This window comes from Anopheles arabiensis, chromosome 3 (assembly GCF_016920715.1).
Source record: "Anopheles arabiensis isolate DONGOLA chromosome 3, AaraD3, whole genome shotgun sequence".
In the NCBI taxonomy this organism is placed as follows: domain Eukaryota; kingdom Metazoa; phylum Arthropoda; class Insecta; order Diptera; family Culicidae; genus Anopheles; species Anopheles arabiensis.
The window spans coordinates 63,707,027-63,732,025 of record NC_053518.1 but is presented as its reverse complement, the minus strand read 5'-3'; the positions used below and the strand labels follow the sequence as shown (position 1 = coordinate 63,732,025).

The 24,999-nt window shown below is 45.3% G+C and overlaps 6 protein-coding genes across 7 annotated transcripts; 1 reads left to right on the top strand and 5 right to left on the bottom strand.

Annotated features, from left to right (window-relative positions):
- Positions 1-799: 799 nt before the first annotated feature.
- Positions 800-3,368, bottom strand: LOC120900959. The gene is made up of 3 exons (XM_040308598.1): positions 3,067-3,368; positions 1,687-2,989; positions 800-1,594 (listed from the first exon to the last, which is right to left on the bottom strand). The coding sequence occupies exons 1-3, from the start codon at positions 3,279-3,281 to the stop codon at positions 1,004-1,006; spliced, it is 2,109 nt and encodes a 702-aa protein (XP_040164532.1). The 5' UTR covers positions 3,282-3,368; the 3' UTR covers positions 800-1,003.
- Positions 3,369-5,556: 2,188 nt separating this feature from the next.
- Positions 5,557-6,382, top strand: LOC120900963 (cysteine-rich PDZ-binding protein). Its single transcript, XM_040308603.1, has 2 exons — positions 5,557-5,993; positions 6,083-6,382. The coding sequence occupies exons 1-2, from the start codon at positions 5,821-5,823 to the stop codon at positions 6,210-6,212; spliced, it is 303 nt and encodes a 100-aa protein (XP_040164537.1). The 5' UTR covers positions 5,557-5,820; the 3' UTR covers positions 6,213-6,382.
- Positions 6,301-8,868, bottom strand: LOC120900960 (twinkle protein, mitochondrial). Its single transcript, XM_040308599.1, has 3 exons — positions 8,046-8,868; positions 7,687-7,984; positions 6,301-7,598 (listed from the first exon to the last, which is right to left on the bottom strand). Exons 1-3 carry the CDS (start codon positions 8,646-8,648, stop codon positions 6,439-6,441), a joined length of 2,061 nt encoding a protein of 686 aa, XP_040164533.1. The 5' UTR covers positions 8,649-8,868; the 3' UTR covers positions 6,301-6,438.
- A 558-nt stretch (positions 8,869-9,426) lies between these two features.
- On the bottom strand, positions 9,427-12,487 carry LOC120903087 (coatomer subunit delta). The gene is made up of 8 exons (XM_040312301.1): positions 12,131-12,487; positions 12,016-12,055; positions 11,272-11,920; positions 11,029-11,202; positions 10,639-10,952; positions 10,445-10,556; positions 10,199-10,364; positions 9,427-10,130 (listed from the first exon to the last, which is right to left on the bottom strand). The coding sequence occupies exons 1-8, from the start codon at positions 12,131-12,133 to the stop codon at positions 10,002-10,004; spliced, it is 1,587 nt and encodes a 528-aa protein (XP_040168235.1). The 5' UTR covers positions 12,134-12,487; the 3' UTR covers positions 9,427-10,001.
- Positions 12,488-13,225: 738 nt separating this feature from the next.
- On the bottom strand, positions 13,226-14,422 carry LOC120903761 (proteasome subunit beta type-5). The gene is made up of 3 exons (XM_040313367.1): positions 14,183-14,422; positions 13,707-14,099; positions 13,226-13,632 (listed from the first exon to the last, which is right to left on the bottom strand). The coding sequence occupies exons 1-3, from the start codon at positions 14,327-14,329 to the stop codon at positions 13,318-13,320; spliced, it is 855 nt and encodes a 284-aa protein (XP_040169301.1). The 5' UTR covers positions 14,330-14,422; the 3' UTR covers positions 13,226-13,317.
- A 1,751-nt stretch (positions 14,423-16,173) lies between these two features.
- Positions 16,174-24,651, bottom strand: LOC120903776 (actin cytoskeleton-regulatory complex protein pan1). Of its 2 annotated transcripts, none has more exons than XM_040313385.1 (11): positions 24,522-24,651; positions 24,017-24,393; positions 23,837-23,949; positions 23,434-23,771; positions 23,193-23,358; positions 22,789-23,129; positions 22,554-22,719; positions 22,388-22,469; positions 20,055-20,172; positions 18,730-18,910; positions 16,174-17,710 (listed from the first exon to the last, which is right to left on the bottom strand). In XM_040313385.1, the coding sequence occupies exons 1-11, from the start codon at positions 24,530-24,532 to the stop codon at positions 16,358-16,360; spliced, it is 3,246 nt and encodes a 1,081-aa protein (XP_040169319.1). In that variant the 5' UTR covers positions 24,533-24,651; the 3' UTR covers positions 16,174-16,357. The 2 variants fall into 2 exon arrangements, with proteins under 2 accessions (XP_040169319.1, XP_040169320.1); XM_040313386.1 differs by lacking the exon at positions 18,730-18,910 and adding an exon at positions 18,255-18,589 and having other exon boundaries at positions 16,471-17,710.
- Positions 24,652-24,999: the final 348 nt, after the last annotated feature.

The window sequence follows — 24,999 nt, the reverse complement described above, 5'->3', positions numbered from 1 at the left end:
CTAGCTCCGCAGTTTTCTGGAATCGATTCCGGCTAGTAGGTCCGGAATCAGTTTCCGGAATCGATTCCGGAATCGGCTCCGGAATCGGAATCGGTTCCGGAATCGACTCCGGAATCGGTTCCGGAATCGAAGTCGGCTATCGAATCGGAAATGGCTCATAAATTAGAATCGGCTACCAAACGGAGTCAGTTTCGGCATCGCCATAAAAAAGGCGTTTGGGTCCAATCATACTACGTATTGATAACCGCAAAAATCCAAATTTACGTGTAAAAGATCCATTCGCATGGAGATTCCCGGACTGATTTCGCTCCGGAGTCAACACCGGAATCGGCTCCGGAGCCAACTCCGAAATCGGCTCCGGAATTGGCTCCGGAATCGGCTCCGGAATCGGCTCCGGAATCGACTCCGGAATCGGAATCGATTCCAGCATCGGAATCGGCTCCGGAATTGATTCCCAACACGGAATCGGAATCGGGTAGATCCGATTCCGAGCTCCCACCACTAGTATGCTGGCCAATGTTTAATTATTTTTAAATGCAAACAAAAGTAAATTAACATTTCTATCCCATAAGTTTGTCAGTAACTCTAAGCCTAATTAGCAAAACAATGTTTACTTAATCCTTAACTCAAAAATCTTCAAATTGCTTATCGCTTGCAATGGAACCAATTTTTTAGTGTTCCATTTACATCAGGCTTTGGCGAGCAAATTATTGTTTGTAATACTCAAATTAATTATAAAAAAGTCTTTTGGAGTTGTATTTGACACAATATTGGCACAAACATACTAACATAATACTAATTCATATAAAACAATATAATGTTTATTGATATCTTTGAAAAGCAAATATTTCACATGAGTAATGCCTCATTTGTCTTGGATGAAAATTTTGTTTTTGTTATACTTATCTTCTAATAAACTTCTTTTTGTACGCTTTTTTAATCACCGTTTTGCCGTTTATCGACGATGTAACCGTCCTCTTAGAAATCGAACCGATGCTCAATGTTATTCAGCTTGTCGCGATTTTATAAGAGCGGAAAGTTCGTGCAGATTTAACACCGTGTAGGTTTCCTCTTGTTCCGCACCGGGCAGCCCCACCGTGACGGTTTGCTGGCTTAAATCCGCACAGATCGGTTCATTCTCGGGCAGATAGATATCCAAGAAGATTGAATCCAGCGTTAGTCCGCCCGCCTTTGCCTCAGCTAAATGTTCCACCACGCCGTCATGGGTTCGCATCGTTTTGGTCGCCAGCTGGGGCGGTATTTTGCGTATGTTGGACAAATCTACCAGCGTCATCGAACCGTAATCGCAAAGGAAGATGGCCGGTTTACCATCACCGGCCGTTTCGTAGCAAACGCCACGGTACCAGCGGTTCAGGCACCGCACCAAACACATTTCCCCTTCGCGCGGTACGTACGATTGACGGAATTCGGCAACCTTCTTGCCGTAGGATTCGAGCATTCGCTGCAGATTCTCTAGGTAGGGCAGATCGCTCATCGCTATCCACGTGATACGGCTGTCCAGCAGTACGGTTGTACGGTTCAGTATCATAATCTGCTTGCTTTCGCCGAACGACGGCTCAGATTGTGGAATTTCCTGTGAGGCAAAGTAGAATGATGTAACGTTATTTTAATTAAACATGACAATAATCGAATAAGTAAGCCTGCCTTTCGGTCACTACCACGTACCTTGTACATAACGAACGCTCCATTTTTGGCATCTCCCCGTCCGGTGCTGTCGTATTGGTTTGAATCACGGCCAAACGGAGGAATGATGATCAACCTGTTGATCTGTTCATTAACGCTCTCTCCTTCGGGGGTTTGCAGCTGCACGTCGACGATATTATTCGCCTCGAGACGATACTTCATCTGCAGTGGGCGGTCCCGTAGCTTCGCCAAGTACTGCATCGCTTTTTCGTGCTCTCCATGCTCGTCCGTTATGTCCGTTAGGCACACCTTGTAGATCAGCACCTTTCGGTACATCAGTTCGGTGTCCTCAATCAGCAGAAGATCGCCATTGCTAACGAAATCAACCTTTCCATGGTCAATGAAGGCACACTTGGACCTTTCCGGACCAACTTCCGTTACCAGTACCCTGCCGTGAACCCCCAACGGTTCGTACATTGCGAGGTAAATGTCTCCAGCCGTCGGTTCCTTGCTGTTCTGCACCGGCACAGCCGTAAGTCCTGCGCAGGCAAATTCACCAAGCGTTGCCAGATACATCGTGTCGGCTGCTGGGTGTGCGGAACGTACATAAATACGATCAGGCGTCAGGATTGCGGTGATAAACACTTTTGCCTTCTCAGGAAGAGGATCTCTTGTGAGCACTTCCTGCGGTTTGGTCGCAAGTTCCACCTTTTTCCCCACTTCACTTGCATCACTTTGCGCAGCCACTTCTCCTCCCGCTCGCTTATTGCAAATGTGATTGTGTTCGTCGTAGTGTTGTCTCTGGTGCTGCACCGAGCAATAGTACGTTTTGCAGCCCTTGCAGTAACTAAACCCGTACGCTTTACATACCACACAGCGTGTAACGTCGAACAGTGCGCTCTCCTTAGCGGTGAGGCCTTCGTACACTAACGTCTCCCCGTCGAAGCGATTCTGCTCGTTGGCGTATGATTTTTGAAACGATTCCACACGCTTTCTCAGCTCCTCTGGATTGTAATCGAGTGTTTTCTTGGTTTCGAACGATTCCAACACTTTGTATATGCGAAAGAACGACTCTGGGTCGGTCCGTCTCAGTGTTCCTTCTTTCGCCCGGTAGTTAGCATTCGTGGCCAACGTGTCCCGCTCAGGGAAATTGATCAGCAAGGGCAGTGAAAAGCCCACGTTGAAGCGACGCTTCGCACTAACCTGCTCCCAGTCCTCGTCCGGTTGCGGTGGAGCGGAAGCGTCTGGCTCAACAGAGGGTAGAGTTTCCTTCGGTTGTGCCAGTTCCGCATTGTAGTTGAAGCCAAGCTTCTGATTAAGTTGTTGAATTGCCAGTCCTGCTTCGCTGCAAATGAATTAAAAAAAGATTAATCAATTGTCCCGTTTTATCTTAAAGTTATTACTGTTGCTTGTTTTTCTTACGTATCGGAGGAAAATTCGATGAACGCAGTGCCGCCAGATTTGATTTTAAACACATCCACCACCGTACCGTAGTGGCTGCACATTCGCCTTAACCCTGCAACCGTCAGATCGTTCACGTTGCGCACGATGATTTTGGTCAGGCTTTTTTCTTCCTCCTGGTCGATCGTCCATGTTTCGGCCGTTGCCGGATCAGTACCGTCCAGTGTGGCTGCCATGCTTTAATTTTCGCTCTTGTTTGTCCTGGACGCGACCGAACGCATTTGCACGCTGCTCGTGTTGTTTGTTGTTTTATTTGCCGGCACTGCCAGTGTGGCCAGATTATTTTGGCGGTTTTCGGTAGGCGCACCTAAATTTTATCGGTAGTTTTAGGAGGCTTATACGGACGTCACACGAAGCGTAAACTCAAAAAGTTTACGCTTGATTTGTATGGGAGAGCGTAAACTTCCTGTCAAAAGATTTCAGGGTTGTATGGCTGAAATTCAGTTTACGCCAAAGATTAGGGGAAGGTAGGTAAAGACGGACACGTTAAGGGAAATGGTAAAAATCTAGGGATATATAAGTGCAACGATCTTGAAAATGTGCATATATTATCTTACACTCATGTTTTATGAGAAAATGTGTTGAAACTTTTAAGTTTCCATCGATTTTGCGTATTTTTCATGAATGAAAAACATGTTTTTTTTCGTGCGGTTTTGAAATGTTCGGGTAAGACGGACATCTGATATGGGAAAGATGGACACCATGAAGGGTAAGATGGACACCTGTAGAAAACGTTGGAAAGTGAAGAGTTTTACAATATTTTAACAAATTCTATCGCTTTCCACGTCCTGGTACGTTTATAAACCAATTTTTGGCCTATTGCAACGACGATTCATTCAGATGTGGTTTTAGAAATTGTAAGCACCGCTTCTAAGGCTGGAAATAGACGAACCGAGATCGTCTCGGTACCGCGAAATTCGCGCCTTGTTTATAACAATTGTATAACAGTAGAGCTGTCAAATCTTCCGCGCCTCCAATCGCGCCTGCTGTTTCGCAGAGATACCCAACTTCGGTATTGCTGAGATTTTCGCGGTAGCGCGAACCGATTATTTTTACTTTTTCTGGCAGATTTGTGTGAAAACTCGTGTCGAGAAACGAGTTTTGTATTTTATTTTGCATACACTATGTGAAATAAATAATTTTATTCGCAAATTGATAGAAAAATATTTCTTCTTGGCACATTCAATCGTCACCAGACCTCGGATGGTTCCATACACGAACCGCGATTATCTCGCCTATCTGTCAGATTTTATAACATAATTGACAGCTCAAGTCATACGCGATTTTCGCGGTACCGCGATGATCTCGGTTCGTCTATTTCCAGCCTAATATATCGTAGAATGCAGAATCTAAAGCATTATTGAAATATCGCGCACTTACAGCTGACGTTGCTCCAGCTTACAGAACAACAGTCTAGAACTGCCTTTAAGGAAATTACTACGCGAAAAGACCTCGACCCCAGTAATTTTTGAGGGACTTGCTAATAGTTTAATCAATTTTCGACCATGTCAAAATTCAACATTTGATGTTTGTAATCCCATAGAATGTCTCATCTATTCCTTAACAATGTCGTATCAATGCATCATTTTTTTATTGTTTAAAGTTGTCCAAGTCGTGACAAGATATTGGATTTCGTGAAGCGCCTCATCAGCGTCGAGCGTGTAATAGCATAACGAATGGCTACTATTTTAACCGGTGTTTCATTTCTCGCTTATTTCAATACTTTCTCTAGTTACTGATTGATTTATAGCATCGGAATACCCTTATTTAAGATATTTGAAGAAATATATTCATCACCAATTGATATAAGAAGTAAAAAAAATCAATAAATTTGGTGTCCATCTTTCCCTACAACAAGGTGTCCGTCTTTCCCGCTTTGGTGTCAGAATGTTTAAACCACCAGAAAACAATATTTTGTATTGCTTTTATCCTCGTTCTTTCGCCAGTTTTTTCATTAATGATCACGACAACCCATTCATGAAATAAAACTTCCGGAAATATAAACAATACAAGTTGTAGAGCTTAAGATCCGTAGTAGTCAAATTAGATCCACAAGGATGCTCATGATTGAAAGTTTATTTTGTTCGCTGATTTAACCAATTTTGCATATATATTGCCAAAAATGTTCTCAAATGTGTTGTTCAACTTTAAGTTAGGATGCTGCATTGTTGATTTTTTCGAAAATTACCATTTTGATGCATTTATGAGAAGTGTCCATCTTACCCGCAGTGTCCGTCTTTACCTACCTTCCCCTACGCTTCGTGTGACGTCCGTATTATCTGTGAATCGGTAGGCATATGAAAAATCGGTAGGAATACAGACAAATCGGTATTTCTGGTCACTCTGGGCACTGCATCGTTTTGTGTTGACACTTGCTGTCATGCTGGAGGTTACAGTAGAGGGCTTGCATTCACTGCGCTGGTTTCACTGACAACCGCGTGTAATTTTATCGTGGAGTGAATGTTCACTGAATTTAAGCGTTGTTATCAGATCATGTATTTCTGTTTTAACATGTACAAATAGATTACATCATAAAAATACTTCCACATTATTTCGGAAAACCCCAACATGTGCCGCATATAGATATCACCGTTCTGTAGGGTTAGAGTTGTTCACCCCTGATGTAAACAAAGCTCCGCCAGTCAATCTTGGAACGAGCGTCTTTTCCCGCAGTACAACAACGCAATCCCTTGTTCCAGCCACTGCCGCTGCACGATGGTCTGTGAAAAGTGTGAAAAGAAACTGGGCAAGGTAATCACTCCCGATCCATGGAAGGCGGGTGCCAGAAACACCACCGAGGGCGGTGGTAGGAAAATCAACGAAAATAAGGCACTCTCAAGCGCGAAGGCACGGTACAATCCCATGGCAGGAAACTTTGCACCTTGTCGGTAAGTTAGCAATCCCTTTGCATCTTCGTGGAGTATTTTCGTATGCTAATGTATCATCAAACATTTGTTTCACATTTCTTTCCCCGTAGAATATGTAAGCAGAAAATTCACCAAGCCGGATCACATTACTGCCAGCAGTGTGCGTACAAGAAGGGCATCTGTGCGATGTGCGGCAAAAAGTTGCTGGATGTGAAAAACTACCGACAATCTTCAACGTAGGACACAATGCGCACGCACACACGCGTTAGGATAATTGTTTTAACCGCTAACGACGGCAAATATCGGATGAAAGAACGGCATTCAGTACTGCACGGAGACTCTACTTGTATATTTATGACTCACTTTACTCTTGGCAGTTTGAAATGTAATCTGTTTTTTAACGACCACTACACATTTTGTCTGCTTTCTGTACACTACTACCTTTCGTTGGCGCCTGCATTCCACCTTAAAACGCTCGTCTAACCGTCCGATCAATCTGCTCACTGCCAGCCGGCCCTTCGTTCGACCCTCCATCATCACCGTCCGGTTTTTTCTTGCGCTGAGCGTAGCTGAGACTTGCCTTGTCGAAATCTAGCGGCATAATGCCAAGATCGCCGCTGTACCGGTTTTTCGCTACCTGCAGATACTTCTTGCCCCGCACGGACGTTAATCGCTTGTCCTGTATGATCAGTACATTGTCCGCTTCCTGGGACGCTTTCGCCCCGCCAAAGATCGAGCTCGTCGTCAGCTCGTCCGTGTCGCGCTCCTTGCGCGGATGGATCACCAGCGTCACGTGGCAGTTGCGCTTGGTGGCGAACGTGCGAAAGGCGGCAATGATCGCATCCTGCTTCCAGTATCGGTCCAGATGCTTCGACTCGTCCAGCACCCCCATCATAAACTGCAGATTGTCGATGATGACGTGCTGGATGTCGTGCACGTACTGTGCGTGCTCGATCGCTTCCATCACGATCTTGATCGGCTGCTGGCCGTGGAACGTCATAAAGTAGATCGGCAGCCGCTCGAACGCATCCGCCCACTGCTCAAACTCGGAAAGGTTCTCGTCCAGCGGTCGGCCCACCATCTGCCGGAGCAGCGTTACGGCGAGCCGGGTGTTGCGGATTTCGAACGAGCCCCAAAGCGTCGAAACGCCCTGCTGTGCCAGATCGAGCGAGTAGTCCGACATGAAGGTGGTCTTACCACAGCCGGTCGGTCCGGTCAGTACGGTAAGCTCTCCCTTGCGATGGCCTTTAAGCAGCTTGTTGAGCGTCGGGTAGCGTTTCCACTTGACGCCCTGCACTTTGTCGATGTTTTGCAGATCGCTCAGCACGTCCTGTCGCAGCGAGCGGAACGTCGTGATGGATTGGTGCAGGATCGGTTGCGCTTTCGAGAGGATTGCCTTTAGTTCGAGCGTACCTTCCAGCAGCGCCCGGTACGGCGTTGGATGCTGATCGGTCGGGCGCACAAACAGACACCTTCGCTCGTCCAGCTTCTTGGCGTAGTTACGGGCCGTATCCCAGCCGGCAGTGTCGTAGTTGAACCACAGCGTTAACCGCTGGAACCGTTCCAACCCGGGCAGACACTGTTGAGGTAGTGCTTTAAGACCGTGCGGAAGACATACTGCCGTGGCTAGATGGCACAATTTGAGGGAAAAAGAGAGAGAGAAAAAAGCACAATTTGAAATGGTTTTGCTTTCAATGAGCTTAAATGAGCTTACCATTTAGCTTCACACTGCCCAGGGCAAGCAGATCGAGCACGTTAAGTACGAGTATGGCATTGTGTTGACTAAGGTCTTTGGCCTTCGCTACTGGGTTTGAAGGGTTACATCTAAGATAAACGAGACCGCTGGCATTCGTTTCTGGCACGGTACGTTCAAATACTTCTCCATCGGAACCCACGTGGAGCGTCTTGTAACCGATCGCCCGATCTTCTACGTCCAGCAGTGGTATGAAGAGCTCCCGTTTGTCCTCGTTCCAGCGTGCTTTCACGCTCACTAGTGTGTCGGGAATTATATTCTAAAACAACAGCGACATGTTTAATATGTTTATAAAGCAAAAGAGTCATTTGCCAACTTACCTCCAAGCTAAGGAACTTAATAACCTCTCGCGCTCTCTCCACCGTGTCCACCGCAATCGCATCGCCCGGGATAGGACACACCGTACCCACGTGCTCGCCTTTCAGCTCGAGAAAGGCATCCCTCAGCTTGCGCAACTCCTGCACCGTCTTCGGCGTCCGGCTGGTCGGTGGGAAAAACTTCTCTATATGATCCCACCGGCCGAGATACTGGCACGACGAGCACGTAAAATTGCCCGTCGTTTTGTTCACAAAAATTTTGCTCCGTATCGCGTCGCTGATGGGCTTTCCCTCCGCACCCCCCGGTACGACGTGACACACGGGACACACCGTCTGTATGCAGGTGGGCCCTTCGACACTTTCGCCCAGCACCGTACCGGAAGCTTTTATTATTTTCTTCATATGGTACAGTGACACCGTCGTTACCGGCTTTTGTCCATCGTCGGGTGGGTGGTTCGCATCGATGCTGAAGTTCCGCACCAAGGAACGGCATTCGAACGGCGCAACATCGTTGTAATCGGAGGAGGTGTGTTTACTAGCGCTCGGTGCACGCTGTAATCGGTTTAGTGCTTTTGCGTACGAACAAAACAGACGCTTCACGAGCATTACGCACTAACATTACAGTCGGCCGTTACGTGGCGCTGCGAAAGGGAAGGGAGTGGAAAATGCTAACAGAATATTCGATTCGAAATACAAAATTAGTTACAAATACTATTTCATAACATTGCTCTTTGAGGTATAAGATCTAACAAAAAAAACTATCTTCAAATGGCAACAAAGCGAGCTGCTGGAAAGTAACCGCGTAATAAGAATGTGTGCGAATGGGGTTATGTTATTGTTTTGATTACAAACACAAGATGTCTGCAGATGAGCTGTGCTGGTTGTGCTACTCTCTATAAACCTGGGACTGTGGATTACGGGTTTGAGGGGCAATATGGGCATACAAAGGATTGCATCAAAAAGCTTTTTATAATTTTAAAATATTTTTTTTTGTATTGAACAAAAAATAATTCGTATTGAAAATGCAATTGGAAATTTGCAAAAATCCCAGTACTAATAGCGACCGAGACATTGAAGGAAGGAAACGATACTTTTTCTGTTTAATTACTTCATTGTAACCCTTTCTTTCTTTGTTTTTTTGGTTGAATAAGCGCTCAGAGCTGTTTACAAACATATCCATCATAAAAATTACCATATTACCCAGTATTCTCATAAACAGGCTTCTGACTTCATTGCATATTTATATATTTTTTAAAATTTTATGCATTATGAAGATCATCCTATATGTGATACACTCAGCCGAAAAGATCGAATCTGTATGATTTTTTGAATGCATTATCCCATCATTGACTTCGAACAAAAAGACATCTTTATAGATAATTTATATTTATTTACCTTTTCATGTTTGGGTTACTTGTTTGTTTTTTATTCTCTCTCTCTCTTCTCATGCTGATAATTAGTAAACTCGTCATCGTACAGCTTTGCTAATTGTAGAATGTTTCCCACCGCTGTGCGGGTTCCAGCGTGTTTGATAAGTTGCTTTTGCTTAACATAAAAGTAGCACACGCACGAACGAGAGAGGATGTGTATATGCACTTGATAAAAGAAAATCGAAATAAAATTGCTATGTCCACCCTACTGCTCCAATAAACGCAACAGGCATACAGGAAAGTGTTGATCGCTACTACTACCATCATCTTATCCGTGAGAGTCCGTTGCTCACAACGACTCAAAGGCAAAATTCGCTATTTGAACGAGAGCGCGCGCACTTACACAGCTTCACCGAACAGCTTCCCTTTTATATTATTATTTTTTTTTTTTGCCCATCGTCTCTGTACTGTGGAATTGCGGCATCAAGTGTAAGCAGAAATATAATGATATATGTATAATTCACGCAACGATCTGTTACCGCGATTGCGAGAAGAAACATTACAGGACAGTCATCCCGCGACACAGGGATTACACTATTTCAAACTTATCCGTGTAGAAAACTGTTTCGGCCGAGAATTTCACCTCGCTACCGTCGTCGACCAGCAGTACCTTTGCGGGCGCTAGCTCAGCATAGGGAATCTTTGACGAGAATGTAACCTGGGTTAAGAACGAACCAAAAAAATCATTAGATGAATGGGCAACCGCCAACACAATGTTGCGCTTACATCAAGCGGGAAAAAGTCACCCGGAATGGAGCTCGGCACACTGAATTCCATCGAGCCCTGTTTGCTGGAAGCATCGATCACCGGAAGGTTCCACAGCAGCTGGTTCTTTCGCGAATCGTGATTGTAGTCACCGTCACATTCGGCAATCGATGGCGTAATACCCATTCTGAAAAAGGAGCGGCCAAATCAATTTAGCAAGGAATATTCAAGTGAGAGTGGTCTCCTTCTTGTATCGCAGCAACTTACGGTAATGGAATCGTGATGCAAACGTCCTGCAGCTCCAGCCGTGTGTGCTCGAGCTCGTACTCAATATTCACATCACAACCGCCCTCGGCATTTTCCGATGGCCAACAATTGACTGCAAAAAGGCGGAAAAAGGGAAAGTGATAATTTAGTACATCTCCGAGAGCTTTTCTTCAACCGTCTTAGTGTACACTCACTCGTCAACGGAATGGCAGATTCATCCTGTGTCTGGTAGCGCCACTTCAGCACACCCACGTCCGTGTTGAGCGGGAATGGTTTGGCCGGATTTTTCAACCCAATCTGATTCGAGCTACGGAACAGTTCCTTGTCCACGTTCGGGTGCGTCTGCAGCTGTATGCCGCGCTGGTCCGTATTATCCAGCTGCACCTTGATCCGGCCATACTTTTCGTCCGATATGCGCAGCGACAGCAGCCCGGACAGCTCGAACGTTTGCAGCCCACCGTCGCGTCCGATGCGGATCACCACCTTATCCTCCATGCGCAAGTGGACGCTGCAAAATGAGAAGGAATTTGTTAATATAATTTTTATGGGCTCAAAAACAACAAAGCAATGCATGGTACACGTACGAATCCATCGGCACATCCGACACTGGCTTTGCCTTTGCCGCGGCCGATGCTGCTGCTGTGGGCAGTGGCGTAGAAACCACCTTTTCCCCTTCGTTCTTCAGTTGATCGACGAACGTGTCGGCATCGCGTGTTTTTCCTCCCAATTTGAGCGCGTTTCGAGGAGCGGTCGATTTTCTGCAATGATAAATGTAACGTTAATTACACTCAATTGAAAAAGAAGACATTCCCTTGCGCGTTACTTACGATGCCGCCGATGCTGGTTTGCTGATTTCCGCTATGTTAGCCGACGGTGTGCTTAGCGAGGAAATGCTGTCACTAGATATGCCACCGCCACCACCACCACCGCTGCCGAAGCTGTTGTTGCCAAATCCACCCGCACTACCCACACCACCTCGCCCTCCCGACTGGCCCTTCTTCATCTCCATGCGCTGGCGCTGCAGTTCCTTCGCCCGTTCGCGCATCTTCTGCTTCGCCTCACGTTCCTGCGTCTGGCGCACCGCCTGGTAAACCTTCTCCTCGTGCGAATCCATTTCGACGAACGTTTTGATCTGGGCCAGATTGACGCTCTCGCGGTATCCGAGCGCCACAATCTCGTCGAACGCAAAGATCAAATCGAACGCGTTCTCAATTATTTCCTTCTCCTCGAGCGTGCGGCAGTACTCGGGAATTACCTTCGAGAAGAGGCGCAGCGTTTCCAGATCCTCCAGGATGTTGCTCGCCTTCGTAGTGATCAGCAGCATGTACAGCTTCTCCAGCGGCTGGTACACGTAACGCACCGAGTCCGTCTCGACGAAAGTGTGCTGTTTGCCCGAGGTCATTAGCTTTGGAAACGCGGCTAGCAAACCTTCAATGCGTGCCTTCGTCATCTCGACAAACTGCCGGGAAACGATCGCTACAAAGCGGAGTGGACAAACATGAGTAAAACATTAAGCAGTGTTGCTGGAAGAAGCGATAAGCTCTCCCCTTTCCTTCCCGGATGATACATACTTTTCCCTGCCTTCGTACACACGGCGGCTGCTATTAATACCTACAAAGGTGGGTGTAAAAAAGTGGGATTAATGTCACGACCTCGCACTGATTGCACAAATTCCATAAACAATACCATTTTTAAGCCAAAACACTGCTTTTTCCCTGTCGAGCCCGAGAAGATTCACCCGCTTGTGGCTGGGCAAGTGTTTTTTTGTAACAATTAGTGTGTGTGAATTCCGGCTGACGTGTGAGCTAGTGACGTGCGCTCCTCCCCACTGAACGGGATACGAAATTTGCAGCAATTCCTACAACCCGTCCCCGGCACAAAATAACGCAATTCCACCGAGTTAGCACTTCACAGCCGAACCATCATCTACAGGGCACGATTTGTCGTAGTGATTTTATTCGCGGACGTGATCGGATTTATTCCGGGATCAACAAAACGCAAGGATCGGCCCGCAGAACTGTTCACAACAAATGTGGCAAAGAATTGGGCTCTCCGAACCGGCTGTAAACGTAACGGGCCGAGCTCGTGAATGACGGGATGAGATTTCGAAGTAAACTGTCATCGTTTCGAACTCACGGACTTTTCAAAATGGACGTTTTCTGACCTGATTTAAAGTGTTAGCTGAAAATTAAACTTAATCATATGGTTGTGGTTCATAGGCTGTAAACCAATGATTGTTCTTTTTTTTATCTGCCCAAATATCGACGTTATTTTTCTTCACTACAGCTTATTGGCTGGAAAGGGACTAGGATTTGCACCGGGATAGGTTCTGGATAAGTTGCAATAATGGAAATGATTCAAGTAAAATTCCTCAGCCGATATGAATTCAGAATCCAATTAAGAATCTATATTAGATTCCCATAAAAAAAAAAAACATCCCGAGATACATTTAGACTACATACAGAATCAGTTGTATTTCCTGGGTCGCATTACAATCGGTATTAACTCTTGGACTAGAATGGACTTGAAAACTTGGAAACATTGTCCAGGCATGGAATATGTTAAGGATTTCAACTAATATCGGAATAATTTCTAAGGCAATTCCAGCACCCGGAATGTTCTAGGCCTTAATTTCACATTAATATTCGAACAAGGTTTAATTTAGAATGCTTCTAGTTAGGAATCAGGTAGAAACACATGAGTTTTTTGCGCTAAGACACTTGTATTCCTCGACCAATGATTAAGATTCTATCCATTGCAACGACACAATTATCTGGCAAACACGTTTATAAGAAATGCATTGATAGCAATCCAATTTATTCGCCCTTATCGGCCACTTATACGCCCATCATTTAACTCTGTATAACCACTTCCTAAGCTGTTTCTCCAAATTTCTTATTCTTCTCCTCCTTGTACTGGAAGTGCAGATCCATACAGTCCTGGTTGGAGATGTTGACCCATCCAGAAGGCTTGATGTGGTACACGCGCACAATACCGCCAGAATACGCATCACGGTGTGTGGCGTGGTAGATCGCACGTCTTCCCAAGTCTTGCGCCTCCTCATCGGTCAGATCCCAGTGGTAGCCTGAATCGAGCACACCGTAAGCGTAAATCGAACCGCTACCGACGGAAAACACCTTGCCAGGAGTGCGTGTGCCTTCCGAGTCGATGTAGTACAGCTGTGGTCCCTATTTAAAACAAAACATTCAGCATTAGCTACCCGTTCTTGTGCGTGATCCCTTCATCAGCATCTGTTACTTACCCGCTTGTCGTATCCAGCCAGCATCATGCCCATGCTCAATCCCATACCCTTGTAGTAGTAGACAATGTTGGACATAATTTTGCTTGCGGCGGCTACCGAAATTCGCTCCTTGTTGCGCAGCTCGTAGATGCGACACTCCTTGGCGAGCACGCGGTCCCAGTACACGCAATCGGCCGCACCGCCAGCCAGCGTGCCGAGCAGATAGTCGTTAATCTCTACAATCTTCTTCATCGTCTGCGAACCAATGAACTGGCCACCGGTGGCACGGGAGTCGACGGCGAGAATGACACCACCCTGGAACCGGAAGCCCAGTGTGGTGGTACCGTGGTCGAAGTCCATCTTGATGCCGCTCGATTCGCCTGCGGCCTGCAGTTTCGCCAGGTTTAAGGCGGGCTGTGAATAATACACCGAAAGAGAGTGTTATAGCATATGAATCGGAAAACTGTTTGTCACCAAAACACACGGCTTAACCCTACATCTTGGAACGGTGGAACAGCCAGCGACATGTTGTTCTGTAGATTTTGCGTGTTCAGTGCGATGTCCCGGTGGAACATATCGTTGCCCATGGAAGCATCATGAAAGAGGCCACCCTGGGACAGTCCGCACAGTTCTGCTAGAGCCATTTTTGCTATACTTTTCACTGAATTAAGCTGGCGAAAACAAACTAAACGCCTCTCGATCGGTACGCGGTGAGATTTTGGACGAAAATGATGACAAACAAAAATCTTTTTGACAGCTTGCTGACAATGGCTGCGAAACCTTACAAATGTATCATGTACGCTTTTTTGTAAGGTTTTACGTTTGAATTTTAATATGAGAAAAACGGTTAAATTTGATGGTGGTTAAACTTGGCAGTTGTTACCTTTTTCAAGATACATACTGAAATATAGGGTTATTAAAGTCACTTTCGAATGTAAACATTGTTATTTACCGCATCCAAGATGTTTTTCAACAGCTGTCAAATGGTGCATTTGCTTTATAATGAAATTTCAGTTCTTACATATGATTTTCAACACATCACAAAGAACTGGCAAACTCAATCCAGCTTGAGACGTGTTGAAAATTATTCTGAATAAATTAAAAATTATGATGATGGAAATGAAATATCAGATTGATGTGGTATAACATCTTGCATGTGGTGAATAGCAACGTTTACATTCGAAACCGACGTGGAAACCTTATGTAAGTATTGCTTGCAATTCTTTTGAATCATGAAGTTAGACTGAAGATTTGTTGGAAGCGACTCCGGAAGGTATGTCCGTTCAACATTATCTGGAATCGTCCGGAGTCGCACAGAGTTGGTCGGAGTCGGAGTTGACGGGAGTCTGACTTGCTCAGAATCGGGCAACGGCGGGGCCGGAGACGGCTCGCTAAGCGTTATTCTTAGACACAAATGCCTGTCTACGACGTTCAAGTGCAAAATGAAAGAAAAAAATTAAAAGAAATGAAATGCTCTGCCTCGAGCGTGAGCGACTTCGACCGAATCCGAATCCGGTTGACTCCGGTCAATTTCGGTCGATTCCGGTTAACTCCAGTCGACTCCGGTTCCGACTGACTTCGTCTCCAGGTGACTTCCACTCCAAATGCCGAGTCAGTCCTTGCTACGGAGGGACGGTCCAGATGAGACTTGAAGCCATGAGGATATTTTATTAAACTCGTACGACTGTACTGCGGAACCCCCCGGACTGAGATAGCGATTCCGATTTTGCCAGAGTCGGAATCGGAGTAATAATAATCGGAGTTGGATCGGGGTCCTGGGTACGCTCCAAAGACTCCTTCTTTGCCTGTTCGGCCCTTTTCGTGAACTATTTTTACCAACAGGTGGATAATCCGTTCGGCTTACACGATGTCGGTCCTAATGGGAATCAAACTAATTACGTATCGAACCCTCTATTATCAGCGCAGTACCCTGCATCAAAATGTGTTTATCATACAACACATAGAGCCAATAGCGGTCCTAAAAGTCATTTGCAATACCCCAAGCGCAGAACCGCCCGGAGCAATTAGTTTGTCCATGATTTAAACATTTAATATTAACGCACTTCATCCGGTAAAAACAATTGATAGTACGAATACGAAGGAATCTTTATTCAGTTTGGGATATTTTTTCCGAAAATCTATTGTCAGCTTTGTATTACAACTTCTTTTTCGTCCATTAAGTCTTGCTCCCTTCGTAGAGCGTTCTTCTATTATTCTAAAAACTGAGTTCTCAATTTAGTATCTCTCATTTGAGTAGTACCACTAATTATTAACAGTTCAGATAACATAGCATTTCAAAAAAAAAATCCCACAAATAAAAAAAAAAATCATTAATATGTGGGAAACATCCAAAAATCCATAACAATCAATAACAAACCATATAAAAAAACCTGTAGGCAGCTGGATAGCGTGGAGTAGTTCAAAATGTAACTGAGCTTACATTTCGATCAAATTTAAGATTACTATTGAAGATAAAGTGGGTATTTGATGAAATTTTTTATTCATTTTCCAGAACATGGCAATCACTACAAAAACGCCCAACATTGAGCACAGGCTTCAAAATAGGTAAACACATAAACTTACGGTAAAACAATTGAAAACCCCACAGCATACACCCCCAAACCAAACCAAAAGCCACACCAACCATAAAACCCTTCTTCTGCGCAACCGGATCACACTGGATTGGGGCTGGCGGCATCGTAGTTCTTCAGCACGGTCGACGTTGGCGAGGGCGTTTGGCTGATGTCCGGACTGCTGCCAAACAGGCTCGGGCTGCTGATGCTGATTAGCTTCGGATAGCTCTCTATTGGCTGGAAGCCACACGTTTTCGGCAGCTGCTGCCGGGGCAGACCATTGTTAGTTGTACAGCAGACGCGGTACGGTTGTGGTGGCGCCTTATCGTCCTGCACCGGACGGTTGCTTGTATCGCTGTCCATTGGCTCCTGCCCGTGAGGATGCACCGGAACGCGTATTCCCCACAGCTCGGTTACCTTCCTTCTGTTCCACTGTGACTGCAGATTTTCCTGACTGCTGCTTGCCGCTTCCGGTGGCGCTAGCCGGTGCCGGTACGGATGGTGCGGATGGGGCTGATGCTGCTGCTGTTGTAGGGGCAGAAACTTGCGTTGGGGATTGTGATGAAATGACGGCAGGTGCTGGTGCGGGTGCGACGGCTGCAGGTGCTGGTGCAACGGGCTGCTGCTGTACGGTGCCGGTTCCGGTGGCGTAGCTGGACTCATCATAAACTTGCTCAGGGGCGTACTGCTGTGCATCATATGGCTGCTGATAGCCCTGGTACTGCTGCTGATCGTATGCCTGCTGCTGGTCGTACTGCTCTGCATAGCCTTCGTACTGCTGCTGATCGGTGTACTGCTGTTGCGCAGCATCGTATCCGGCTGCAGATTGATCGTCCAGCGGCGCATACTGCTCTCCTCCGGCGGGGTACGCGAACTCTCCGTACTGTCCCTGGGCGGCGTACTGCTGCGATGGGGCGGTGTCAGCACCATCCGCTGCCCCGTACTGTTGCGATCCGGCCAGCGATTGCATGGATTGGCGCGAGGCTCGCTGGTCGGCGACGGATTCGCGCGACAGTCGGCCACTGCTGCCCGATGCTCCACCGCCTCCGGCTCCGGTGCTGTCCGGCTTAGTGGTGTCGCTGGTTCGGGACAGCCGCTCCGGTTCCACAGCACGTCCATACTCTGGCTCCTTTGAAACGGTTCCGGATCGCACCGCGTCCTCATTGGTGACGGAGGAGCGCGACAGCCGGGACTCGCTGCGCCTAGGATCGACATAGTCGGCGACGGAATTGTTTCGTGACAGTTCGGGCGGTTGCTTCGGCTGGGAAGCGCCGTACTGCCGATCGGAGGTGCGTGATTCCGGTCGGGAGGATTTGCCGCCACTGTTTCCGTACGCTCGTCCAGCTGTGCCGGCGGTTGATGCATCATCGTATGTGTCCGCTGGCAGGGTTCTACCGTTGGCGGTAGGGTACCGGGCGGCGGTACTACCGGGCCGTGATCCTGAGTTGACCGCTGTGGAAGAGAATCGGCAAATTAGTGGAAATTCGTGATGGTGCTTTCAAGCATAAAGAAGGGAAAATGCAGCCCGGGGTTGTGTTGCAGTGTCGATGAACTCGATTTTCCCTGTACTGTGCAATGCAGAACCAAAACAAAAACCCAAAGCTAGGTCAGCATGTGCTTCGAGGGGAAATTTTGTGTGCCACGAAACGCAAACGGCAATGCGCAGCCCTCTTGCGTGAGAACTTTCGGTAGCTTTGTGCAACCGACCCACAAACGGGGCGCACTCGGCACTCTGTTGCCGTGGTCGTGGTGATTAGGAACATTTTCAACAAACAATAAATCGCCCCAAAGCGTAAGAATTATGCTAATAATCTTGCAGAACCGATCTTGCGAGCGAAGCAAACAACGCACGTTTTCCCATGGTAAGGTGAGAATGGGAACTACTGGAAGGCGGTCCCATAGGCGTGTGTGTGTGTGTGCGTGGTATGTGACTTCCTACGCGTGAGGGTGGCAGGCGGATGTCTTATTTTTGTGCAAGAGTCGTCCATGTCGGTACCTTCGTAACTGTTCACATCATCACGCACAATCGATTGGTTCGGGGAGGGGCTTGAGTACGCTGCGGTTGCGCTTGCATCAGGCGCCACGGTGGAAACGACAGCAGCAGCAGCAGCAGCGACAGCGCCACCGTAACTACTACTGCCGTTATCAGCCTGATTGTACAGCGATGCCTGCAGCTCATTGGTATAGCGATTGTCATCCATTGTGGGATTGGTCGAAGCGTACGGATTAGTGTCGTTGCTAGTAGTAGTATTAGTAGCGTTAGTGGGATTGGTAGTATTAATATGCTTTGAGAGATATTCTAAGTTTTCCTGCAAATAATCTATCTCCTGCCTGGGTACATCAAAACCATTCAATAGGAAGAGAAGGTTTAGAAAGAAAGAGAGAAGGAGAGAAAGAGAGAGAGAGAGAGAGAGAGAGAGAGAAAGAGAGAAAGAGGAAAGTTAGAAGGGTTTTCCGCCCCGTCACCGTACCTGTTCGTACTTCGATGCGGAAGCATCGTCATCGTTCAACGGTTCATCTGGCAGATCTTCACCGTAGCTCGCCCCACTAGACTTCCGAAATGCGGGACTGATCTGTTTGTAGTTGTGCCAGATCTGCTTCAACCGTTCCATCAGTTCGGAATTCGTTTGGCGTAGCTCACGCTTCTCCTCTCTGCCAGGCCGTGTTTCGGACAATTCAAATGAAAATGGCGTGATGAAACGAAAAATTGCAAACAAAACATGAGGGATGATGAACGGGTGTACTAAGGATGTTTACTAACAATGGGGCTAACTAAGCATTTAGTGGCTATTTACAAAAAAACTTGTGAATTAAAGAAGTAAGAGAATGCAGTGCAACAAACGACACTCGGGAACAAATGGGAAATACGTACTATCTCTTCCATCAACCCTAGATTTAACGCTAGGAAATGAAGCGTTGAAGGAGTGTGTTAGAGTGTGGTACAAATGCTGGTCCTCTTAGTGAGGCTCTGCTCTTAAGACACCGTGTCACGCTGGTCTTCTCCGGAGCTATCGTTTCCGGTAGCTTGTTGACCAATGCGTACGTTGACACCGATCTTAATAGGGTGCAATGGTTGGCCGCACTGTATGGTTGGCCCTTCGCTCAACGTGTTCCCTTTGCCATCGGTTACTGTCACAAAGGGACGCGAGCAGGGGTGAGTATCGTTGCTGTTGGTGCTGTTGGTTGTTGCCACAAATTGCTGATGGCTGATCCGGGACGCTTTCGTGGTGGTGTCCAATTCCCGGTCTTGATTCCGGCGATGGGTAGCGGGTTGGGCAGCGTTGTTGGCAGTGTTCGTAGATGGAGTTAGTATCCGTGAAACGGACTCGCTTCCTTCGCTCGCGCCTTGTGAAGTAGATGCGAAGGGGGCGGGCGTGTGTGTGTGGAACGAGCAGAGATGGATGGGATGATGATGGAGATGACGCGCGGGGGGCCATGGTGAATGGAGGATCCGGTGTTAGTATAAGGGATGTCAACGCGTGCAGTAAAATCCAACACACACAGAAGTGCAAAACACAAACCACTAGAGGGTAGTCTTTAGCAAGCAGTGTGAAAAAAACGGAACAAATAATGTCCTTTCTAATTTACTCTTTTTAAAACCTATGTCAAACTAAAGATAAAAGCTTACTAGAGTGCTTTCAGTGTAGGAAGAAAACACCATTTTGCGTATACAATATGTACCATTTACAGAAAACTCAAACCAACTCATATTAATGCATCTTTTCAAGCAGCAAATGCACGAAACAGTTAACACAAAACAAAACAGGACAGTTAACAAGACTGTTTCTTCAAGTACTTATGCTTCTGTGTGGTGTCCTCTAACTTATGCGTCAAGCTTTTGCATTCTGCAGTTAGTTTTTCCATGAGCTGTTTTTGATCTTGTATCATGCCCTCGAGTTCGGAAACGGTGTTGGCTGGAACGGCGTGACGCGCAATGTGTGTACCGGAAATAGAGAGAGAGCGAAAAGAAGAACATTGATTTGAGCGGTTACGGTCGGAAGTTTACTTCATGTTGCGTGATAGTTGCTTATGGCAAGGAAGCTTAACTAGACAAGTCACCATGGTTTAATGAACAGAAAATTGATTGATCTCTTCATAAAAGACACTTTCTGGTACGACGTACTCGCAATCTGTTTCCAAAGTGGTTTTTTTTCAACGGTTCACAGTGTAAAATAGCTCATGGATAAACTATTGAGAACGATTCCGTGATTGTTTTGTTTTTGCATGTCGTTTAAAAACTGTTCAAAATTTGGATTCAAACGTAATGAATGTTGCAAGTGCACCTATCACACTACGGCAGTACATTGAATCATTCATCGTGAAGATGGGGCGGATATCGTATTGAAAAACTCACACACTGTGGTTATTGAATAATTTTGCTATAAAATTATAACTAAGCAAAAGCAGCGTGCTTGTACCGAATAATTTGTATTTTTACTTGAAAATCAAATGAGTATGGGAAAATCTATTCAAAGCCACTGAGGGCATACAAGGAATTGGGCCATTGGACACCTTTTACATCTGAATTACTGTTGGTAGTAAAACATTCTAAGGTTTAATTTATTGCAAACTATACTTTAATAATGCAAGTTGATATTTTGTAAGCCACTTTTACAAACTCGAGCGAAGAGGAACGATTGTTGCAGTTGCTTAGATACAACTTCACTTCATTTATTTCATGAGCACCCTGCTCAGTAATGCGTATATATTCTAAAAACATCCAATGAAATCACCATTTAATTTCATTTTTGGCGATCGCTTCGATTCTTCGTTTGCGCTTCGATCGAGTTTGGGAAATTGGCTGAATGCGTTAATGAAAATCATACATTAATATACTATCAATTAATATTGTTTTATACAGACTGCATATTTGGATAATTAGCAACAATTTGGATGATATTTAGCAATTTATTCGAAACATTTGATATCTATACACGATCCTGCTGAATACGAATTTATCAAATTTCTTTACATACTGTATCATACAGCAGGTTAATGAATTTAATGTTCAATTCAACTTTTAAGTAAAAGCGATGTGAATTTAAAAATTAACCAACACCTTTACTAAGTGAAACAATTCCTCAAGCATATTCTTTAAAAAATCCAAAAGAAAATATTTTATAGGAATCGAGGGTACATTTCTGGTAGTGAAACTTTTATACCAAACTATAAAAAATCAATATTTGTGAATTTATATTTTATCTCATTTTTATTATGTGTTTTGATTTCATGAAATAATCACATGGAATGATAACACATATTAAGAAGTGTCAATTTATAGCCCATGTCTCATATAGAGCAATTCTCAATTATATACTCTGTAAAATTTCTGTATATGTAATATTATGACGCTAAGCTTCTGATTTTTTTTGAATATTCTGCAAAGCATAAAACTGCCTGAGCCAGAATAGCACCGGTAAAGCAAGATATTTCTAATATTATTCTCTATTATAAAAATATCGCTGTATTTTGAACATTTAACCTAACATAATTGAATGAAATAATGAAATAATAAGCATATGCAATGTACAATACAAGATCACAATTTTCAACTTGGTACTGCTAAAATAGTACTAAACTCAACTATAATGTTTCTAAGGCAATTTTGACTGTAATACCATTAAGTCAGAGATAGACAAGAATGTTAGTGGTTTATGGCAGACCTAGACAGATTACTATTTTGTCTCAGAAGAAGAAAAAGAGGAAGAACATTGAATACAATTCTCAGCATACTCAAATTGCCCTTTGCTCCCATGCTTTAACTGTGAACCCTGCACAGCAGCGCAGCTAAAAGCAAACTTGTACACCCGCAAATAAGAACATAATTTTTTACTAACAATGAATAACTGGCACTAGAATAGCTAACACCAACAGACAACAAACCAGCCTGTGCAGGTGTATATATTGATTGCAAATGATACAAACAAAAAACAATAAGATGCATATTGCGATGGGAACAATAACCGATGTTTTGCAGCACTGATGTGTTAACTGAAGTGGCTTGTGTGAGACTCTGGGTAAAATTTAGGCTTTCAATAGCTTACCCATAGCGTGTTTCGTACAATTTGAATCATGAACATGAACACAATTGAACATTAGACGGATAGAGTGTGAACAGTGGTTACTTACTGTGTTTCGCCTCCATGTCGGATATGATTTTTGCCAGCTCCTTGGAGGGTCGAGTTTCGCGGTTAAGCTCACCAAGCGTTAGCTGTAGTGGAAGATAAGCATTGTTGATTATTTATTTAGAATAATGCATCTGAACTGTTCCGAAGAGCGTGATTCGCTACCATACCTCTTTCTCTAGCGAAGCGACATCATCGGCCAGCTTAAGATTTTCTCGCTTGGAGTGCAACAGGTCAGCATCGGCACGATCGAGCCGTTGGCGGAGGGACGTTATTTCGGCATTCAAACGAGACACTTCCACCTTTGATTGACGTTCGGCACGCTCCAATTGAAGTCTGCCATGCAAATGGGATTAAAGCTGCTTTTTTAAATAGAAAAATAAAAAAAACCGCTAAATAACATACCTCAAAGAAGTAATTTCCTGCTCGAGCGACTGCTTTTCTGCGCTGGCCTGGTTGAGATCAGACATAAAGATGGCCGACTTGTTCTTCAGCTCCATCTTTAGCTCGTCTATTTGTGAGCTCTTTTGATTAAGCTCACGCTTATAGTCCGACTCTATGCGCTTCATACGTTCCACCTCTAGCTGCAACTTGGTGGCATGTTCCCACTGGCTGCTAAGGTCTCCGCCCAGCTGATCCACGTGGTAGGTATACCGCCGTTCGGCACTGGCCCGCTCGTCTGCGATGCGTTTGGCCATCTCGTGCTGTACCTCACGCACTCGCTCATGCTGACGCTCCAGTTCATCCTGTAAGAAAGTGAAAACATACTCAGTAACTTGCCCTTTTTTAATTTTAAATTTTCATCACACCTTTAAACGACGAATTTCAATTTCTGCTTGATTACGTTCGAAGGCAACCTGCTCAATCATATCACGACTTCGTTGTGATTTGCTGAAATTGCACGCCTCCGAGTCCTTTAGCTGATCGATCGACAGCTGTAGCTTACGAACCGTTTCTTCTAGGTTTTGTTTGTCACTGGAAAAAGTCACAGACACAAATGTTGTAAGTCATCATTTTAATCAATTTGTTAACCAAAATCAGTTTACTTACCGCTGTAGATTTTCCACCTGCTTCCGATAGGCATCAGCATTACCCACATCACTCGCCCCGTGCAACAGTTTGCGCTTATTCTCCTCATTCTCGTTGAACAGCTTCTTCAGATCGATCTGTGACTGGGCCAGCTGCGCTTCGAGCTCGCTGATGCGTGACTCAAACACAATGCTTGGCCCGGAAAGGTGCCCTTTGCCTTTGCCACGCTCCGCATAGTCGACATCCTCGCTTTCGGATGAGTCGAGCTGATACAAAGCCTTTGAACGGGATCGATCATTGAGCGCTTCATTCTCCGATACGACTTCCTTCACTTTCTTCAACAAAGTTGAAAGCTCTTCCTACAAATGTGTAATCTGTTTTAGTGAAATGGTTTTATGTTTTACTAGATATTGTGAGCACCAACCCGACAGTACTGAGATTCACGTTCCAGTTGTTCGATGTAGCTTTCTTGCTTTTCAATAAATCCCAACAGCTCAGGCGGTGGTTGTGCCACCTCAAGGCTCTGCGCTGCAAGTACTGTAGCAAACGATAAGAATGGGATGCACTATACTCAATTGCACTGGTATTTTACATTGAATCTTACCCGATGGAGCTGGATGTAAGCTAGAGTTAGACAGTGCTGGCTTCAGCGCTCCAACTTGCCCAACCGATAGGTCCTTGTTGAGAAAGCTGTACCTTCGACTCACCGGACCGCCCCCGTAGCGTGATACAGCGGTGGACGGAAAGTATTTGGACACCTCCGTTATGGACGGCCGCTCAATGACGGACTGACTGTCGGACACTTCTGATTTGCCATCGTCGACGCTGCGATAGTAGAAGGTTGTGGGTGCCTTTGTCGGCTCGTACGCTTCCGTCAGCAGGAACTTCAAGCGGTTAACAGCCTCACGATAGGCATAATCCGTGAAATCGAAGGTTTTCTTCTTGTACAGCGGTGTCTCAACCTTTTCGGTTGATGTTTTTCTGTTTTGGGGAGGAAAAATGATGCATATTTGTAATCGACACGGTCTGTGGCAGGTTTACCAGTTTCCATAAAGTAAATGAAGCGTGTAGAAATCGAAATGTTTCACTATCAAAATGAACTTTATTACTCTGTATCCATGATTATCGGGTTAATACTGTAATACACACTACACTACATTCATTTTTGTAACTAAATTGCCATCAAAAATCACAATTTACACATTACAGTCCGTACTACGCAACAGAATGAAGGTGTCATTTTGCTTCGCAGGAAATCGTATGCGTCTGTTTGGCTAGCGTAAACAACGATCGCCATGGCGCAGGTTGCCCCTAACAACGCATATGTACACGCGCTTGCGCACGGTGTCATTACTGGGTAGCATGCGATCCTCCTCGTCGAAATGCGCTATCGCTTTCAATGGGACAGGGAAAGTTGTTGCATGTTCAAGAATTTGCACACTGTTTTTTATGTTTGCACCATTTGAATGGAAGACATTTTTAGGGTAGTATGACTGAAGCAAAATTATTTGAAACGATTTGAAATTTGGAAATATTTTTTTGTTGTAACATTGGTATTTTGTAATGTAAGGTGTAACTCAAAGCACA

Bases quoted from the DNA above. Each gene is read 5' to 3' on its own strand.
- LOC120900963 (XM_040308603.1), top strand. From the start codon at position 5,821: ATGGTCTGTGAAAAGTGTGAAAAGAAACTGGGCAAGGTAATCACTCCC. The intron at 5,994-6,082 runs GTAAGTTAGCAA...CTTTCCCCGTAG, and splicing joins GGAAACTTTGCACCTTGTCG to AATATGTAAGCAGAAAATTC.
- LOC120900960 (XM_040308599.1), bottom strand. From the start codon at position 8,648: ATGCTCGTGAAGCGTCTGTTTTGTTCGTACGCAAAAGCACTAAACCGA. The intron at 7,985-8,045 runs GTAAGTTGGCAA...CTGTTGTTTTAG, and splicing joins TTAAGTTCCTTAGCTTGGAG to AATATAATTCCCGACACACT. The intron at 7,599-7,686 runs GTAAGCTCATTT...TGTGCCATCTAG, and splicing joins GGGCAGTGTGAAGCTAAATG to CCACGGCAGTATGTCTTCCG.
- LOC120903776 (XM_040313385.1), bottom strand. The intron at 23,130-23,192 runs GTGTGATGAAAA...ACTTTCTTACAG, and splicing joins TTGAAATTCGTCGTTTAAAG to GATGAACTGGAGCGTCAGCA. The intron at 20,173-22,387 runs GTAAGTAACCAC...ACGCCGTTCCAG, and splicing joins CGACATGGAGGCGAAACACA to CCAACACCGTTTCCGAACTC.
- LOC120903761 (XM_040313367.1), bottom strand. From the start codon at position 14,329: ATGGCTCTAGCAGAACTGTGCGGACTGTCCCAGGGTGGCCTCTTTCAT. The intron at 14,100-14,182 runs GTAGGGTTAAGC...TATTATTCACAG, and splicing joins CTGTTCCACCGTTCCAAGAT to CCCGCCTTAAACCTGGCGAA. The intron at 13,633-13,706 runs GTAAGTAACAGA...TGTTTTAAATAG, and splicing joins TGGCTGGATACGACAAGCGG to GGACCACAGCTGTACTACAT.
- LOC120903087 (XM_040312301.1), bottom strand. The intron at 11,203-11,271 runs GTAAGTAACGCG...TTATCATTGCAG, and splicing joins AAACCAGCATCGGCGGCATC to AAAATCGACCGCTCCTCGAA. The intron at 10,131-10,198 runs GTAAGCGCAACA...TTCTTAACCCAG, and splicing joins GTGACTTTTTCCCGCTTGAT to GTTACATTCTCGTCAAAGAT.
- LOC120900959 (XM_040308598.1), bottom strand. From the start codon at position 3,281: ATGGCAGCCACACTGGACGGTACTGATCCGGCAACGGCCGAAACATGG. The intron at 2,990-3,066 runs GTAAGAAAAACA...ATTCATTTGCAG, and splicing joins ATCGAATTTTCCTCCGATAC to CGAAGCAGGACTGGCAATTC. The intron at 1,595-1,686 runs GTACGTGGTAGT...TTTGCCTCACAG, and splicing joins GAGCGTTCGTTATGTACAAG to GAAATTCCACAATCTGAGCC.